We start from the raw sequence: 20,678 nt of genomic DNA on the forward strand, positions 1-20,678 counted from the left end.
AGGCAAGAAATATACCAATACCATTTGCTATTAAAAGGATAGAGTTTTGAAAGGGCAACTTGTAGTTTTCTCCACAGCATTTCTTTACACATAACCACTTCTTTGACTGAAGCAACCAAACATCACCACATTTTTTACAGAATAGTTTTGAAGCTAACTGATTCAATGAGGAAATGGGTAAGCAGAACACATTGTGTGAACAAAACTGGTCTCTCCAGAAGAACTGTTCTTCTCTGAAGACATGAAGAGGCCAATCTAATAATCAGTCCCTATCATATCTGTCTTGAGGGATCAGTCACTAAAAATGATTTTCCAATTTAGTCTATAATTATATCTCTCCTTAATGCCTCATTCCTCCTGAAACCTATTTTTTATATTCATGGTGACCTCTAGTCTAGTCACCTCTCAGTATTCTATAAGGTCATCATCCCTGCCACTGCCACTTTTCTCCCTTCCAAATCTTGATCCTTAATTAACCAGTTGAATGCTATACTGTCCTGTTCTGTCCTCTCCTCTCCCTGGGCTCAATGGTTTTCTTTTCTTTCTTTTTTGGAAATTTAAACTATGGATTTAAAATTCAAAACATATATAATTCAATATACAAAGAACAAAGAGGAGGATTCTATGAGGATTCATGAGACCATGAACTGTTACACAGGTTGTTTAAAAAATGTATATACTAAATTGGCCTTAACATTTACATGACTACAAATACTTTTTGTTTCCTTCTGTACATTTTTTTTGGAGGGAGGAAGGAAAGGTAATTGGGTTTAAGTGACTTGCCCAAGGTCACACAGCTAGTTAAGTGTGTCAAGAGGCTGGAGCTGGATTTGAACTCAGGTTCTCCTGACTCCAGGGCCAGTGCTCTATTAACTGTGCCACCTAGATGCCCGGTCATTGATCTTTATATCAACTGGGTGCTACCTAGCTGCTCTTCCTTCTGTATATTTAAAAAAAATGTTTTATTATGATAACTTTATCCTTTTCCTTTGGCATCTCCATCATCACCTACTGTCTCCCACCCTCAGCCCTCCCCCTCCTTTTCAACAAATTACCAGTCATTTCTGAAAATTTATTGCCTCAGTTTTCCATGCTTCTATCACCCTTGCCTTGTCTAACTCCAATACTGGATTACACCTACCATTCTGCTTCCTGCTGAACAGTGATAGAAAAAGGAAAATTTTCCAAAGTTATAGTGGCTTGGTCTAAGACAAACATATATAATCTAACCTAGGCCTTCATTGTAGCAAGGCAACACTTTTATTTTTCCCTAACTGATTCTCTAACTCCACATTTTCCAAAGTAATTGTACAAAATTGTCATTTGTCTCAAGTCTTTCAAACTAGCCCTCTCCTACCCTTACCAGGGACATGACTTCATATTTTACTGAGAACATAAGAGGTTCACCAAGAGCTCCCTCTTCTCTATTATGTATTTCAAAATATCTTTATATTATCTCCCATTTTTTTCTTCTTTACTCCATTCTTTGACAAAGAGATGGCCCTTCTACTCCCCAAGGAATAATCCCTCTACTATAGATGCTAAGATCAATTTAGGGCTGAAAAGGATCCCAGAGGTCATCTAGTTCATTCACCTGACTCTATGGATGAGGAAATTGAAGACTGGGAGATGTTAAGTGACCTACCTACTCAAGATCACAAAAGTAGGTTTCAGGGAGCTGAGATTTGAAACTTCTAGGTCCTCTGCATCTAGAACCAGCACTCTATCCAGCACAATATCAACACTGCATCCTGTCTATACACCTTTGATTTCTTCTCCTCAAGTAGACTGCCTCAATAATCATCTCTGTCTCCAATTCCTCCCAATCATCAATTTTTTACTATCTTCAGGATCATCAGTGGCTAAAAACATACACTTATGTTGACCCTAACTTCCTCTTAAGTTACCATTGTATCTCTCTCTTCTGTTTCACTAACTCTTAGAAAAGCCTCTATCTTCTCACCGCCTCTAATTTCCCTCTACTCACTCATTTCTTAACCCTTTGCAGTCTGGTTTCTCACCTCCTTCAACTGAAACTAATCTTCCAAAGTTACTAATGTTCTCTTAACTGCCAAACTGATGGGCTTTTCTCAGTCGTCATTCTTTTTGATCTTTCTTCCTCTCCTCCAGGTTTTTGTGATATTGCTCTTTCTTGGTTCTCCCACTATGTCTAGGCTTTGTTTCTCAGTCTCCTTTGCTCTGGGTCCTCATCCATGTCTTGCTCCCTAACTTTGGGTACAGCCTAAGGGGCTGTTCATGATCTTCTTCTCTCCTAACTCAGTCAGTAATCTTACTTGATAAATTCATCAGCTTCTCTTCTGAATGTTAGCTGATGACTCCTAGATGTATATTTTTAGACTTAGTCTCTTCCTGAACTCCAGGCCTATATCACCAACACCCTCCTGGAACCTTCAAACCTGATATCCAATAAGCATACCAACATGTACAAAAGAGAACTCATTTTCTTGCCATCTCCTCAAGCACTCTTCTGAACTTTCTTATTTTGGTTGAAGACAAATCATCCTTTCCCCAGTCATTCAGGTTCACCAGTCATTTTGGAGCAATTATTTTTACTCTTTATTCCATATACAATCACCTGTCAATTTATATCTCTGTAAAATCTCTCTCATCTCTCTACTCAGAATGCTACTACCCTAATCTAAATTCTTTATCATCTCTTGCCCAAACTATGGCAAGAGCTCTCTTACTGGTGGTTCCTGCTTCCAGTCTCTGCTTTTCCCCAATCATCCTCCACATAGCTACCAAAGTGATACTCCTCAAGCAAAAGTTGGACTAGATCACTTCTTCTTTGCTCAGTACACTCTACTGGCTCCCTCTAGTACTGAACAGAAACCCATCTGTTTGGTATTTAAAACCATTCACAACTGGATCGCAACATTTCTGAGCTGTATTATCCATTCTTCCTCTTTTCGAACTTTATGGTCTACTATACTCAAACTGGCATTCTTTTTGTTCCTCATTCCTTCTCCCATCTCTATTGTTCTGAACAGGCTGTTCCACATGCCTAAAGAGCATTCCTTTCTCACCTTTTCGTCTTTGACATCACTAGTTTCCTTCAAAGATCAGTTCAATTGTGGTCCCCTACATGAGGCCTTCTCTAATCTTCCCAAACTATTAATATGCCCCCTGTTACATTTTAGCTTTTAACAAAAGGGCAAACTGAGGCAGATCTCCAAGCAAGATAACATTTATTGGCTGGGACATGGTACCTGTCAACAAATGGATCAGTGGTTTGCCACCATTTAGATCAAAGACCCTGAGCAGAGAAAAGTTCCCCTTTTACAGGTTTTGAGGAGTACAGAACAGGGTAGATGAAATCATGGGATTGGGGCAATGTGATTGGTTACAGAGCTGAGGTGCAGAGAACAACATGATTAATTGGAAGTTTGGTAATGGGGACTAGAAACAACTCCCTGTCTTCTGTTATGAGACTAAGAAGTACTCATTGAGTGTAGGTGAAACAGTGGCCCAGACTTTTGGACAACAAACCAGACATCCTGAAGAATGGCTTGGTGGAATAAAGATATCAGGTCCAGGGCAGCTACATTGCTCAGTGAATAGAGCACCGGCCCTGGAGTCAGGAGGACCTGAGTTCAAATCCGGCCTCAGACACTTAACACTTACTAGTCGTGTGACCTTGGGCAAGTCACTTAACCCCAACTGCCCTTCAAAAAAATAAAAGATATCAGGTCCAAACTCCCATTGAGTTGATATGAATTCTCCAAAGTCAGTTAAATTATTTGAGGTAGGAAAGCTGGATTTTAAACCACAGCCATTACAGGCCAGCTGAACTCTGAACTAAATTCAGAGACAAAGAACAATGACTTAAACAGTTACAGAACAAAATCAATTACATGTAAATAGGATTAATAAGAAAATGATAGAGGATCAATATTAATCTTCTTACTCCCATTAACTTATATTTATTTATTTCATCTATATTTTGTAAATGCCTAAATGTGTACACGTTGTTTCTTCTTGCAGAAAGTAAGTGCTCCTTTTTGATTCAAATTTACAAGGCTAAGAGCCATTCCCAAAGAGTTAACAGTTAAAGGATATAAATAGGTAGTTCTCCAGGGAAGAAATGTATGCTACCAACACTCATATGAATAACTCCTCCAAATTACTAATAATTAGATAAATGCAAATTAAGGTAATTTAAATGGGCAAAGATGACAGAAGGGGAAAATGACAAACGTTAGAGGGGCTACAGGGAAATAGGCATATTATTGCACTGCTAGTGGACCTGTGGATTAGTCTATCCACTCTGGAAAGCAATTTGGAGCTATACCTCAGAAGTTACCAAAATGTGCAAAACCTTTTGACCCAGTTACATCCCAAAGAGATAAAAAAAAAAGGACTCATGTGCAAATACATTTATAACAGCTGTTTTCAAAATAGCCCAAAAATGTACACTAATGGGATGCCCTAAGGAATGGCTACATAATGGTATATAAATGTAATGGATATTATTTTGCTATAAGAAATGGGGAAATAGTTTCAAAGGACATTGGTAAGACTTCTATGAGTCAATGCAAAGTGAAATTTCAGAGCAGAACTAGTTAAACAATTTATATAGTAACATAGAGAAGAACAACTTTGACAGATCAATGCAATGATAAGTCACAACTCTAGAGGTCCATGGATCAATGGATCAAACTCTAGAGGTCTGAAGATGAAACATGCCTCTGACCTCCCACCAGACCAGTGATAGACACAAAATGCAAAATGAGAAACACATTTTTGGACATGGCAAACATAGAAATTTCTTTGCTGGACTATGCAGTTATGATGCATAGTCCGGCATTTTTGATATTTTTTCATATGCATTCATATCCAGTTCATTTCATATATTTTCATAGCATTTTTCATTAAAAAACAAACAAAAAACCTGTTCAATAGATGGAAGGTAGTCAGTGGGAAAGATAAATAAATGCTTGTAAAAAAAATAAAAAATTTTTAAAAGATAAAAACAAAAGTAACTCCTTGAGGCGAAGGATTTGTCTTTGTATCTGCCCACAATGTCTACTACAATCCCTAGCACATAGTAGGCACTTAATCTTTACTAGTCAACTGACTACTACACAAATAACTATAACGTAAAATTATATTTAAGTCCATGTAGTATTCAAGTAAAGTACTATGTGAGGTCATTAATGAATCAGGGTGATCAAGGAAGGATTCCCAGATAAGATTTGATCTAGGTATTCTGGGACAGATAGTCATGGGGAAATGAAAGGTATTTTACCCAAGCAGATGAAGCAAGGCAGGAAAAGGCAGGGTGTGTACTGGTAACATCAAGCAAATATGGCTGAGGTGTTGAATACATAAAAACAATAGCATGAGATATGGGTGAAAAAGTAGGGTGGAATCATACTGTAGAGGGAATTTGATACCAGACTAGGGAGTCTGAACATTACAAGTTAAAACTTTCTCTACAATTCTCTTAGAAACAGTTGTATGCTTGCAGTCCATTGACAAAAGCAGCACAGAGCTCATAATAGTGCCAAGAAATAATTATTTCTGCAGCTTCATGAGTGAGACTGAGACTTAGCCTTATGAGGAATGAATGTCACTATAGAGGAATGGAATTTGTATGACTCCGTCCTCGACTTTTACCCCAAAGATGATGGGATCTGCCTACTACTCTAGAAGAACAAACTGATCTTCCCTCGCAATGCATGTAATCAATCATTCTTGTCCCTAATTTCCTATTTGATAATTTCAAGGCTTCTTGGTCATGTCCAACTCTTCAGGACCCTATTTGTGGTTTCTGCCATTTCCTTCTCCAGTTCATTTTACAGATGAGGAAACTGAGGCAAACAGGGCTAAGTGACTTGCCCAGGTTCATACAGCTAGTATGAACATACAGCTAGCTCTATCCACTGAATGAAAATCCACTGCTGCTCTGATGCAGCCCAAATTACAGTGGATCTGAATCTAAACATGAGCACCTTGAGCTCATAAACTGGGTAATGAGTTACTTATTCCTGAGCTAGGGATTTTTGTGCTACCTCTTGCTAGCATCTCCAGGATCCATCTGGAATTTCATCTTCTCTTAGGGAAATTCTTATGACACAGATCTTCTACCTAGAGCTGGTAGCACCACAGTTACTAGGCCCAGGAATTCAAGAGAATGGAGAATGTTTGTTTTTTTTCCAGAAAGTCTTGATGGAGTTCATGAACTACACATATAAAGATTAAAAAAACATATAAACATGATATACCCCAAAGACATATTATCGAAATTATTAATAACTATTATTAATTGTGAATGTTAGTAATGATACTGATGATAATTAACAATGGTGTTATCACATGGAACATCATATTTAAGAAATTGAATAATATAAAATTGTCCTTACCGGTGCAGTTTGCCACCATAGAACGGCTTAGTATGAAAAGTGATGCTAGCTGAATAGCCAGTCTTTGCACAGCTGACGTTGACTTTTCCACCTAATTCTACCCAAGGGACTGTTAAAATGGATCGGGCGTACGCACATGGCAGGGAAAATGTGTACTCCTCTCCATGCTCTAGGAGACTGAGGACACCTGGAACATAATTACGGTGAACTTTCAGCAACAATTACAAAGAAATAAAAATGAAAAGGCTCACATTGCTTCTCCTGTATTATATTTCGAAACCATGACTACATTCTGCTCAATATACACGTAACTGGGGGTGAACTACTGAATTCTTTACAATAATAGTACATGCTAAAAATTTCCTAAAAATCCAAACAAACCCCCCAAAAACAGTGAACTTGGGTTGTCTTTATCACAGAACTGTCATCTTGCCACAACAGTATTCCTGGGCTGCATAAAACAAAAAATATTATAAACCAAGATTTTATTAAGGTCCTTCCATTGCTTCCAGTGAAAACTCCCTCAGACAGTGTCCAAAACAGACCAGTTTTATACAAAATTGCCTGCCTCCTTGGATCATTTCATAGGGTGAAGCTCTAAGGCTTCAGTGATTATTAATCAATTCCGACAATAACTAATTTGAGGAAAATCTATGCTAACATATTTCCTCAGTCTAGGGAAAGTCTAAATGCCAGACTCCAGACCTCAGGTATTTTGCTGATTTTTTTTAAAGCATAAGAAAATAATATTCCCTGCAAATACTAAAATCAGTGTTCTAGATGACGCAACTCTTAGCATTTTTAATAATGAAAATGAAGATAAATACCTTTCCTATTGAAGAAGCTTGTGCAATAAATAAATTTAATATTCAACATGCTTTGACCGTTTCTGACATCCCCATTTCTTAAGAGAATTTGATAATCACACCTTCTTTTGTTTGGTGTTTTATGGTTTGCAAAGCACTTTCATACAGAGTTTTTCTGATTCTTACAACCTTTGAAGGAGGCGGGGCATGTATTATGATTCCCAATTTACAGAAATCAGGAATCAAACACTTTCTCCAAAGTCAAAATGACAGAATTTCAAAGTGAACCACAGACTCAAATCATGTATGTCTAGCAAGTTTAAATTCAGAATAAAATGTTGAGAAAAACATGTTTCTTTTTTTACCAGTGAATAGCTGTTTTCATTCACCCATATTACATTTTTCCATGAATCTGCCAAAAGTCTTATGGGGATTTTTGTGTTCTTGATCAAAAAATAGAACACCATGCTCAACCCTTCTTTTCACATACTGATATAGAATCAGTAACTTCTTCCTACAATCATCTCAATAACCTTTAAACGAAATACTGCCCAATATTTTTCTTTCCAGTTCATAATTCATTTTTATTTTGGCACCCAGTATTTTTTATAACATATGTACTTTCCTGCCCAAATCATATTTTTTCTACCTACCTTCTCCAACCATCGTCACTCCTATTGACATTCCCAAGAATTTACTTTTAGTCCAAATGTGAGCATTTACACACATCTTCTTCTCTGCACATTCTGCATAAAACCCTGAGACTGGAGGATGATGAGATACCTGTTCAGCAACAAATCTGACAGTGTAACAGTCTGCTTCCACCTGGCTCAAAGGCTCTGGCCGAGAAGCCTGATCTGGTATTGCCTGGGAGGAAGAGCTGGCAGTCATGCTGGATGCTACATCACTCTTCGGCATCCTCCAGGAGCAATGAAATGTTTCTCCAATGATGGGATTATAGGGTTTCTTTGCAATAGCTCCCTTACGGCCTTCATGAAATGAAGTAAGATAGTACTCTACAAAACGGATCATTCTGTCTTCAGCAGTAGTTCCATTGGTGATAGATATAAAGAGGTCTGGATGAGACATGAAGTCTGCATACATCTCCAGCAAAGAACGTTTCTCTAGAATAAAGGTAGGAAGAACCACCTGAAACCAACAACAACAAAAAATCCAATAAGGACAAAGCAAATCTTTATGTGCAGAAATCATGCATATTTGCAGTTCAAAATTAATCTATTTAAATTTTTTTAAAAACAGTGACAACAATGTAAAAGAAAAACCACCACACACACCAAAGAAAAATGAAAAGCAAATATGACAAAATTATAAAAATCAAACAGGACTCAAATGAAGAGATATGAGAAAATACCTCCAACCTGCCCCTTCATGGAAGTGGGAGGTACACAGGTGTTATACATTGCACATGCTTTTGGATTTTTTCAACGTATAGATCAGTTGTGCTGCCTTATTCCTCTCTAAAAAATACTATTTGTCATATGGGATGGCTTTCTGGGAAGGAGACGGAGAAGGACACATGGGATACTATGGTGATATAACAGAAAATTTCAATAAAAACTTATTTTAAAAAGAGGTGGGATGGTCCAAACCACTAAAAAGCAGATTCTAGAATCTAGGATCTAGAAGGATATAAAAGCTTTGCAGATTAGTTAGTAGATAATATAAAATATTTCATGCAGATTAAGAATTTATATCAACTCAAAGAATCAGAGGACAGGACAAAGAGGGTCATATGCGGAAAAAATCTTTTGATTAGAAAAACAGAATCAAAAGGAAATCACTAGGAAATTTAACAAGTACAACCACAACCTTTCACTTTTCTAATTGCAGAGTGGCCACACCCACATACACCCATACACCTACACAATCCATGTTCAAGCTGCAGGAAAATATGGCCTTTCCTGAGATTAGCAAAAATAAGTCACAAATAAAGTTTTTGTTTAGAGGAATTATAGACTGGAACAAAGAAAAGGCTATGAAGGTATTTTAATTTCAAGTGACATGGAGATGAACTAGAGCTCTGAATATCTAAGATTTTTGGAGCTCTGGATAGTCAAAGGACTCATAAATAAAAAGAATAGTAGGGGAGGCTAAGAGTTCAAAATCTGGCCTCAGACACTTAACACTTACTAGCTGTGTGACCTTGGGCAAGTCACTTAACCCCAACTGCCCTGCCTTCTCCCCTCCAAAAAGCAAAAATAAAAAAAAAAGAATGGTCAAAGGATGTTCTTTAAAATATAATAGTGAAAACTAAAGTTAGATTAGGCAGGGGCCAACAATAACTGAAGTTTACTAAGAAAGGCACTGATTTGTGTTGACTCTTCTAAATTAAATCAGTGATAATTATTAAATGACTATAAGAAAATCACTATGTCTCTGAGACCTCAGTTTCTGAAGAGTGGATGTTTACTAAGAAAGGCACTGATTTGTGTTGACTCTTCTAAATTATATCAGTGATAATTATTAAATAATCATAAGCAAATCACTACATCTCTGAGACCTCAGTTTCTGAAGAGTGGATGTACATGGCGCAATTGGTTTCTATCTCATAAGAATGTTATTAAGAAAAACTGAAATAATGTATGTAAAATGCTTTACAAGTTTCAAGTTGCAAGATAAATGTAACTATGTTTGCTTTTATAGATGTTCATGATGACTGCCCAATATTGCTTTGGCCTACGGGCAGTTTTGGTGCTTAGAAAAAGGAAACTATCCTCTGAAAGGTACAAACCCAAACCTATTAAATATGGCAAAGGTCATGGAGTACCAAATAACAAACAAAGTAATTTCTTAACCCTTCTTGACTCTAGTCATCTTTACTTCTATAACAGAACTCTTCTTATACTACTATTATGTAAATATTTCCAAAGTAAGACAGAGTTGAAAGACTAAAAGTAATTTAGTTTCTTTAAAAATCCAAAAATCCAAAATTCTGGTTTCTAGTCATAAAAAAAATTCATTATCTTAATAAAATAGAAAATAAAAGAGTAGAATAACATTTATCTCACACACCTAGTACTCCAAAGATCTTAGTGGAGAGCACATTTTTAAGTACTAAACACTAAGACTTTTGAGACATCCTGTATATATACTTTTGATTTCTGTCTCATAGTTAAAGGTATAATAATTGCCATTAAAGGAATATAATCTGAGGGAAACAAAAATTCTCACCTTTGTCATTAGTAACTACAAACTTAAAATATCCTTCAGGAGTAATGGCATCAAAAACCTCAATTATAAGGGGAAAAATTTTACTACAGTCAATTCGTAATTATCCATATGAAGCAACAGTATCAGATGATTCAAATATACAATCCAAAACAATCTATATTAAGCATATTATACAATTACTCTGTGGCAGATTTATTTCCTTATTAACTATTTTTTATAGGCTATAGTTAAAACAAGTAAACATGAAGTTAGCTGGGAAAAAAGTGAAGGCAGACTATCAGGCAAGGATAATCTACAAAGTATTAACCACCTGTAGGTAAATAAGAATTGAATGGCATGATAAATGTCAGGCAGAGTAGTTAATATAGTTATCCCTTCCACATTATAACTTTCTCCGTCATGGTTTTGATATATCATGGGTCAGCATGAGAAATTAAATGGGAATTTGGGGGAGTTTTGTGGAAGCCACAGATGACATGCAAAGGCCAGCAGATGACACAGAAAAAGTTTAGAAACTACAAAATGCATAAAATAGATGTATAGTATTGCATAATATCAACACAGTTTATCCTTTAATATCATAATAATTCAGACTCCTCCTCTGGTAGAAAAGGAATGCTAAAAAATTTTATGCAGATTTTCCAGATCCTGGGGGTGCCCCTAACCCTTGCAATGTGGAAGGAATAACTGTATAGTTTTGTGATAGTAAACAGTTTCTATGTAAATCTTCATTACAATCCGTGGTGGTGGCCCTTTCATTTAGTACAGAAGTAGTCCTGGAGATGGAAAGATATGAGCAAATTTATGAACAATCTGCTGGTGGTACAAAAGACAGTTTTGAGGAAGGGAAGAACAGATGCTAGAGGAATCGTTAGCACCTCTTAGAAAACGATGATAAAAATTCCCGTAGATGGGAGTGAAGGGTGGTGTCGGTAAAAACAAAGAATAGGAGATTATAAGAGATAAGATAATGAATAAGTAGGATCGAAAGGACTTGGCAGTTGATTGTATATAGTAGGTGAGGACGTGGAAAGAGTTTAAACAAACACCAAAGTTTCAATGTGAATGGTAGTACCAGTAACACAAATGATGACATAAAAAAGGAAGGCAAGATTTAGGGGGAAAGAGAATAAATCTGGTTTTGGACATGTTGAGTTTGAGGTGCAGGTGGAACCTTCCAAATACAATAGATGAAAATAATGAAGATGTGGTGCTTGTGAGAGAAGCAGGAGCCTTGAGATTCTTGGGCATCATGTATGTAGAGATGAAGACTGAAGCTGTAGGACTGATGAGGTATGCCCATACAGGAAAAGAGAGATGTAGGGCCAAGGATGGAACTTAAGGGAACATATACTTCAGAGAATTAACTTCCAAGTGTGTAAGAAACCACCCAAGGAGACAAAAAATGTTGGAGAAACAGAAAAAAAATCACAGGAATCAAAGCTCTTCCAAGCCAAGTAAGGAGGGAATACCCAGATGTAGGGTACACACAGTGTCAAATACTGTAAGAAATCAAGGAGGATGGGGCTGGGAAAAAAGTTTTGGTATTTAGATCCAAAATAATCTTTGAGAGAACATTTTCATTAAAGTTGCAGGAACAAGTGCCAGGTTTCAAGGGACTGACTGATAGAGAATGGGTAGTAAGCAAGTGTCAGTATGAGATTTAGACAAGTTCTTCAAGACATGAGACTGGGAAGGAAAGGAGAAAGAGGAGACTAGCTGGAAATAGCTGACTGATCCAGAGGCCACTGGGACTGGGACATGGGACCATGTTTGTGAGCAGAAAGAAAGGAGTCAATAGGGAGGGAGAGAAAGAAGTGGGTGATTACTGACGTAAAGCACAGGAAAAGACAGGAGGAGAGGAATCAAGGGCACACTTAGTAGATGAATTTGCCTTAAACAGGAGTAGTGATACTAATTCTCTGGAGGAAAGAGAGTAATGATGAAACAGAAACTGTGAGGAGCAGAACAGTAGAGCAGAAGGAATTTCTTTCTATTAGATGATCTCAATATTCTCAACATAAGCAAATGAGTCATGTGAGGGGGGACAGGGCTGAAGGAGAAAGGAGAAAAACTTTAGAATTTTTACTGTGGGAAATGAAATAAAACATCAATAAGAGCAGAGGAGAAGGATAGCTGAGTACCAGGCCCGAAGTCAGAAGACTCATCTTTGTGAGTTCTGCCCTAAGATACTTACTAGACGCCCAACAAGTCCTGTAACTCTCTGCCTCACTTCCTCATTTGCTCATTTCATTTGTAAAATGAGTTGAAGAAGAAAGAAGACCCCATGAAAGAAGAAAGAAAACCCCATGGGGTCATGCAGAGTCGACCAAGTCTGAAAAATGACTGAATAATAAAAACAATAACAAGTGATAAATTATTAGTGGGTTAAATCAATATGATTTCATGACCTTTTCCAGCAAAAGCTGACAAATTAGATGGTAGGGGTTATCTCAGGCACAGATTGGTAGGTCAAGAATGGCAAAACCTTAAGGGCATGGGGAAAAGATCCTAGGTTCAATCAATCAAATAAACAAATAGCATTTATTAAATGTCTATTATATGCCAGTGCCTACTATATGCCAGGCACTGTTAGGTAATGGGTATAAAAACTTACATTCTCCTGAATGTGAGATGGTGGATAAGGAATCATTAAAATGGCACACGATGGTAAGATCAACCTTTGCAGAAGTAGTGTATGGAAAATCACTGTAGTTCAAGAGGTTGAGGAATTGTGTAGTCAGGATTAGAAAAATCATCAACATGAATAGTGAAACATGGATAACAACAGAGGATTGACTGGAAAGATAGACCTCAACTCAAGTGCTAAAGTTACTGAGGAACTTTGGAGAGCAACAGATTGTACAAAAGGTGGAGAGATTGCACAGACCACAAGATGAGATAAGGTTCTACAGGAGTGGACATAGAGGAATGATCCAGAAATAGAAATGAGGAGTAAAGGCAAGCTCTCCTTGTGGCTCTGTGAGTTGAGGGGAGTGAAGGATGATAATAAGCAAGCATTTACACAGTGCTTTAATGTCTGCAAAGCCCTACCTAACTACCCCCTTAGAGGGAGCCAACTTCAGATGCATTTAGGGTTATGGGGATGCAGGGTCTTTAAGGGAGGGCTGGAGTTGATTGAAAACAAGATGAAAATGTTGGAGGAAAAGTTCAAGGCCACAGGGATTTACATAAATACCACTCCACAAAAATACCAACAAATGCTTCTTTTAGAAAAATAAATATGGTATTGGAGTGGCTACTAAAAAACAAGGGAATTCAGTAAAAAAAAATACTGGCAGCACAAATTAGATAACAGAAAATATATTTAACTGCTGAGCTTCCTTCACAGTCAACCCACACAAGAACTTACTCTTGTTAAATCCATGCCCAGTTTAAGCTGTGACAGTAGATGCAGGATAACACTGCGCTGTTCTTCCACAGCTCCCAGGTCATCTTCCTTATTATCATATGTGTCTTCCACTTCATCATCTGCATTTATTTCCTCAGGTTCCTGGATAGAAAACAAAGGATCTAGTATTTAAAAGTACTTATTAGCATAGCTTAAGGGGAGGGGAAACACTAACATGAGTTCAAGACCTAAAATAAATTACAGTGGGCCTGAAATCGATTACAAAGCAGGTAAGAGGGCAGCTAGGTGGCGCAGTGAGTAGAGAGCCAGCCTGGAGACAGGAGGACCTGAGTTCGGTTCCGACCTCAGACACTTAACACCCACACACAAAAAAAACTAGCCGTGTAACCTTGGGCAAGTTACTTAACCCCAATTGCTTTAAAAAAAAAAAAAGCTTTGTAAGCTTTAAATTTAAATTTGTAAGCTTTTAATTTAAAAAATTTAATATCTCTGAGGAGACCCAGTGGTGAGAGTTCTATTTTACTAATGCAATGATGAAAAAGGAACATTTTACAAAAGAGTGTAAGGTTTTTATCCATTGCTCTGAGGAAGAATATGAAGATGCAGATTAAAATTCTCTACCAATAAAACAGGAAAACATTTCTTGTCAAGGACAAAAGGGTACAATGAGAATCATCTTGAAAATATCTAACTAGTACTAGTGAAATTACTTATTTTGGATTGCATGCACAAGGAATACTTGTTCTACCAATCATCATAGTAGATGCTTATTGATATAATTGGTCTTGAAAAAAAGAGACAAATACTGAGGAAACTCAAGTTACCATTGCTCAATCCTTGCCATTCTTTCTTTTTTTTTTTCAAATTGTTTTTTTTTTTATTTTGCTTTTTGGAGGGGGGAAGGTAGGGCAATTGGGGTAAAGTGACTTGCCCAAGGTCACACAGCTAGTTTTTGTCTTAAGTGTCTGAGGCCAGATTTGAACTCAGGTCCTCCTGACTCCAGGGCTGGTGCTCTATTCACTGCGTCACCTAGCCCCCACCCTGGCCATTCTTTCACAGAGCTACTTTAATGTTTAACACCATTTTCAAGTTCTTCCTAGTAATCAATTTAAATCAGTTTTGTGATAGTTTAAAATTACTTCTTTCTCCATTCCCCTCGGGGGAAAAAGGTACTTTCGCTCCATAGAGATATTAAACATATTATGTTTAATATGTTATGATAAACATAAAAACTACATAGCTGTGAAATAATAGCAAGGGAATAGCAAACTGCCAGATATTAAAAAAGAACCTTCTCTAACTTACTTATATATGAAGATAGGAATCCAAATGAATAGACTAATAATGTAAATACGGCTTTAGGACTAGTAACAGATTACAAAGATTACCTTGTATATCTGAACTATTTCCTGGATTAATGCCATTAAAATTTAAATATAAAAGATACCTTTAAGGGAAAAGACCAGTTGTTTAAATAGGTAAATTGGTACACTTTACGTGGTGGGTTTTTTTGGTGGGAGGTGTGCTACAGTGGTATAGAATATACTCAAAATTCTTTTAAGAACCTTTAAAAATTCATTCTTTTCAGAAAATCATAGAATTGTAAAGTTCTAAGAAGTTCTATATCTAGTATAACCCCTACTCATTATGAAGAAGCTGAAGCTTGAGGAAATTAAATTAGCTAACAATTATGAGAATCAGGACTTAATCCAGTCCAGCATTCTTTCTACAACAGAGCTAAGAATGACTTCTCAATACAATGAAATAAAGAAAAACCATTCTATTATCAAGCTACAGCTTTTGAAATCCTGATGTTTATTTTTTTTTTTGAGGGCAACTGGGGTTAAGTGACTTGCCCAGGGTCACATGGCTAGTTTTTGTGTTAAGTGTCTGAGGCCGGATCTGAACCCAGGTCCTTCTGACTCCAGGGCCTGTGCTCTATTCACTAAGCCACCTAGCCACTCCCAGTCTTGATGCTTATTAAGAAATTTAATAGCACTCTTCTTTCCTATGTACTTTTTGCATATGTGCTCTTAGAAGATAAACTTCAGGGATAACAAGCTAACTTTCAAAAGAACAAGATAGTACTTGAGTTAATGAAAAATTAATTAATGGAAAAATGTTCTAAACCTTCTGAAATATATAGAAGAAGCAACAGACCTGGGATGTTTGGCAAATTAAGTGGCAGGGGCTTTTAGGTAATTAACTTCTTGGGGAATTTAGGAATCTATAGAAATTGTATGAATTAATGTTGAACAAAGAAAGCAGAACCACGAGAACAATATCAACAATGACTAAAAGATAGTAAGGGTAGATGATGAACTTGGATTAAATGCAAGGACCAAAAACTGGTTCCAAAGGACAATGTACACTACCCACATTAGAGGAGTCAGAAGTTACTGATGTCAAACGTCATATATGCTGATAGTTATGACTACGTATGTTAGGTGGTTATGCTTAACTGTTTTTTCTTGTTACAAGGGAGGTTGTGGGAACTGGGAGGAGAGATGGGAATTGGTTAATACCAGGAAATGACTGTGATGTAAAACCAAAGACATCAATAAAATTTTAAATGTGTTAAAAAGAACTAATTCTTGGCATTTCTGTTACCAAAACTAAAAAGCTAAGACAATCTACAAAGGCTTAAAGGGAAACTTCAATATTGCACAAAATACCCACATGCTTTTGCTCTCCCCCTAACTACTAACAGGTGGTACAGATTTTATTGGTGAATGTCTTCCTACCTTCTCTAAGGATCCCTTCTTTCCTTACTACTAAAGGGAAATACTTACCAATCTATAAATCTTTTTGGAGTCTGGTACACCTTCATCAGGCTGTGTGTTCAATGTTCATACATTTACTTTGGCACACCCGGATGCTAGCCCTGTCTTCTACCCTCACTCTACCTATGTTCCCTATTCCATCAGAAAAGCAGCATGATCCTAGGCAGGAAACTCACCTCTCAGCGTCAGTTATAAAATATCTTTTGCTAGTTCATCCTGGCTCCCACCTGGGGGTATCCCCCAATGTTCTCTTCCAGGTCCTTTTCTCTTCTCCTTCTATAAGCTACCCATGGGATTAACTATCATATACATAGAGATGATAGTTAAACAGAAGAGTTCATATTTTGATGACCTACCTCTCTAGTATCTCACTTGATTCACACTTGATTCCAATCAAACCCCTAAAGATCATCCTCTATCTATTTTGCCCTTTGTGGCTAAACTCCTTGAGAAAGTCTACAACACATAGGTATAAAACACATACAATACAAAGTCTATAATAAATAGGTTTCTCCACTTCCTCTCCACTCACCCTCTTCCCAAACCCTTAACAATCCAGCTTCTGGTCTCATCATTACTTCAAAACTGCTCTCTCCAGTTACCAGTGATATCTTATTTGTTAAATCCAAGTTGTTATATATGAATGTAATGGTATACTATTGTGCTATAAGAAATGATGAACGTGCAGACTTCAGAAAATCTTGGAAAGACTGATATGAACTGATGCTGGGTGAAGTGAGGAGAACCAGAAGAACACTTCTCAGAAACAGCCACAGCGTGCAATGACCGACTTTGATAGACTTAGCCCTTCTCAGCAATGCAGGGACCTAAAACAATTCCAAAGGACTCATGATGGAAAGTACCATCCACATCCAGAGAAAGAACTATGGAGTATGAATGCAGACTGAAGCAGACTACTTTCTGTTGTGGGTTTTTTTTTTTCCTCATGGTCTCTCCCACTTGTTTTAATTCTTCTATGCAACATGACTAATGTGAAAATGTGTTAACAGGAATGTATACATAGAGCTACATCATATTGCATGCTGTCTTGGGGAGGGAAGATGGAGGGAGGGAAGAAATTTAAAACTTATGGAAATGAATGTTGAAAACTAAGAATAAATAAATACTAAATTAAAAAGAAAAACAAACCTATTCAAGAACTATAAATAACTTTAAAAAACTGAGTTCCAAAGATCTGAAGATTTTTATGCCCTCATGGTTTAAAAGGAGCTCCCTTTTTATGTGTTATTGTTTGCACATAATTTTCATCTCAACAAATATGTGAGATGTATGTTTCCTATCTATAAAACGAGACGGACAAGGTGATCTAAAGTGCTCTAAATTTCAAAGCCCTTCTAAACCCAGACTCCCTGATCTTTCCAGTCTTCTCACAACTTATTCTCCACCACATATTCTTCAATCCACTGCTGCTGGCTTCCTGGCTCTTTCACGGACAAGACAGTTCATTTCTTGGCTCCTGCGCATGTTCTCTAGCCGTTCCCATGCCTGGAATGCTCTCCTGTCCTCATTTCTGTCTCCTGGCTTCCTCTGAGTCCCAACTAAAATGCTGCCTTCTACAGAAAGCCTTTCCCAGCTCCTCTTAGTCCTTTTCCTTGACTCTATTAATTATTCCCTATTTGTAAATATTTATTTGCTTGTTGTCTCACCCATTAGATTGTGATTAGATTGCTTTGCCTCTTTTTGTATCCCCAGCGCTAACAGTGCCTGATACATAACAGGCACTTAAATTCTTATTGAGTGAGTGACTAACAGTCCCAGTCTCTTCCCTGTGCCACAGATCCTGCACCACTAACTGCCTACTGGACATTTCAAAGCATATTTTCCTGCAGTATTTCAAACTCAATACATCCAAAATCAAATTCATCACCTTTCTCCCAAAAACATCTCTTTCAAACTTCACTATCAAAGGCACCACCATCTTCCAGTCTCCCAGGCTTGTAACATCAGAATTATTCTGGATTCTTCCTCCTCCCAGTGGACTTCCTTAGTCCACATACCCAGTGAGTTCTCAAATTTTGCCATTTCTATGTTTACAATCTCTCTTACATCTGACCTCTTTTCTCTACTTATGCAACTATTACCTTAGTTCAAGTCCTTATTACCTCTCATCTAAATTATTGCCACAACTCATCTAACCACTCCAATCCATCCCATACACTAAAACTTCTTTTTCCTAAGGAAAAAAATTTTTGATAAGCACACATCTTTCCATGTTACTCTCCTATCCAATCAATAGCAGGGGCTTCCTACTGTGTACATAATAAAATATAAACTTGTTTGTCTAGTTTTTAGACCTCTGCTAAATACAAACCCAACCTATCCTTCCACCTTCCAGGGGAACATGATGCCTCCTTTCCACATTCTGTGATCTAACAAAACTGGTCTTCCTACTCTCACTCCCAACACTCTGCCTCCTATCTCTATGCCTTTCTATTACAATCCTTTATCTGGAATGAACATCCTCTTTACCTCTGCTTCATGGAGTCTCCTTTTCTTTAAGACAAAGCTGAAGTGCCATTTTCTATGAGAAGCCTTTCCTGATCATCCCATCTGCTGCTATTTTCCATCCTCAATTACCTAGTCTTTCATCTCTGCATATACTTGTATTTATATTTCTTCATATATATATATATATATATACATATATATGTTGTCTCCCCCATTATACTATAAGCTCCTTTTAAGAAGGATTGCTTCATTCTTTGTACCTGTACACCAGCACCTTTTACAATGCTTTGTTCACAAAAGGTGCTTAATAAATAGTTGATTAATAAAGAGGCTGGACTAAAGGATTGAAGTCCAATTATAAAACTGTGTATTTCTTTTTTTTTTTTTTTTAAGGAATTGGGGTTAAGTAACTTGCTCAAGGTTACCCGGCCAGTTATTTCTGGGTGTGGTGCTGAGTGTCTGAGCCCGGGATTCGATCTCCAGGTCGTCCCAACACTGGAACCGGTGCTCTTACTCGCTGAGCCACCTGGCCGCCCCTAAGCAATTAGGGTTAAGTAACTTGCTCAAGTTTACACGGCCAGGTGTTTCTGGGTGGGTGCTAAGTGTCTGAGCCCGGGATTCGATCTCCAGGTCGTCCTGACACTGGAGCCGGTGCTCTTACTCGCTGTGCTACCTGGCCGCCCCAAAACTGTGTATTTCTACAAAAAATGACTAGACTGATCCCCTACTCACTGCTTCTTCCATCTTCATTTTCCCTCCTAATACTCTAGGGACGAGCCTCTTACTTGTGTTTCCTCGCCGTGAGCTTTCACACCTATTCTCATCCACGCTATCACTTGTTTGTTCCAGGCTTCCTCATTTCTATTCTATTCTCTCTGCCTGTGGAATCACTGTTATGTCAGGAAAATGTCCCTTTATCTTAAAACTTACTTTGAATTTCCCCCATTTCCTCACCTTGACAAAAACCTGAAGACGTGACTCCCACGGCTACTTTCTCTGCTGAGGCTTCACTCCTTCCACTGCACTCAATTCAATGTGAGAGAGAGTGTCGTTGGCCTTCTCAGCGTCCCCAAGGTCCACGAACAAGTACATGAAAACAACCCTCTGTTTCTTATTATTGGATATTCATGCCACGTGCTTTACAATGCTCTCTCCGAATCATCACCACTGACACTTACTGCTCATTTTCCTGCCTTGGACTTGCTTCTACCTACTTAGAATCAAAGAACGTTACAGCTAGAAACAAAGTTGTCCCCTGCAGAGGCTTTGACTTTCACTCTCACACTTAAGACACTGAAGCTTTCTGTAGAGGGCAGTGACATGGCCAAACGTGTGCCTCAGGAATACTGTTTTAGAAGCCATGGAAAGAAGAGAAGCTATAAAGAGGGAGATCAATTAGGAAGCTATTATAATAGTTAAGTGAGAAGTGACTGAAACCCATATTTATTTTCAAGGTCAACAGAGTTTGGGGCCTGACTGTCATTGTTAAGACTATACCCTAGTTGGGAGATTATATACATCCATATCCACATCCATACCCACACATGTACAAAAATAAGTCAGCATTATAATGCTAATATATGACAAGTGGAAAATGACTGTTATAGGCAATAAATTATATGAGGATTAAGTAGAGACAGATTACTCTTGTTTAGGTTAGAAGACTTCT

The 20,678-nt window shown here is 37.6% G+C and overlaps 1 protein-coding gene across 2 annotated transcripts in view; it reads right to left on the minus strand.

The window, feature by feature from the left end:
* OSBPL11 (oxysterol binding protein like 11) overlaps positions 1 to 20,678 on the minus strand; it is a 103,470-nt gene that overhangs the window by 13,729 nt on the left and 69,063 nt on the right. For both annotated transcript variants that reach the window (XM_069064977.1, XM_069064978.1), the window contains 3 exons: positions 13,758 to 13,898; positions 7,846 to 8,341; positions 6,387 to 6,573 (listed from right to left, as the gene is read on the minus strand). In XM_069064977.1, the coding sequence (XP_068921078.1) occupies positions 6,387 to 6,573; positions 7,846 to 8,341; positions 13,758 to 13,898 (824 nt within the window). The remainder of the gene's footprint in view (positions 1 to 6,386; positions 6,574 to 7,845; positions 8,342 to 13,757; positions 13,899 to 20,678) is intronic.

The sequence above is a fragment of the Petaurus breviceps genome, unplaced genomic scaffold (assembly GCF_028583685.1).
Source record: "Petaurus breviceps papuanus isolate PSGF00001 unplaced genomic scaffold, PetGlider_PUasm1.0 90654, whole genome shotgun sequence".
Taxonomy (NCBI): domain Eukaryota; kingdom Metazoa; phylum Chordata; class Mammalia; order Diprotodontia; family Petauridae; genus Petaurus; species Petaurus breviceps.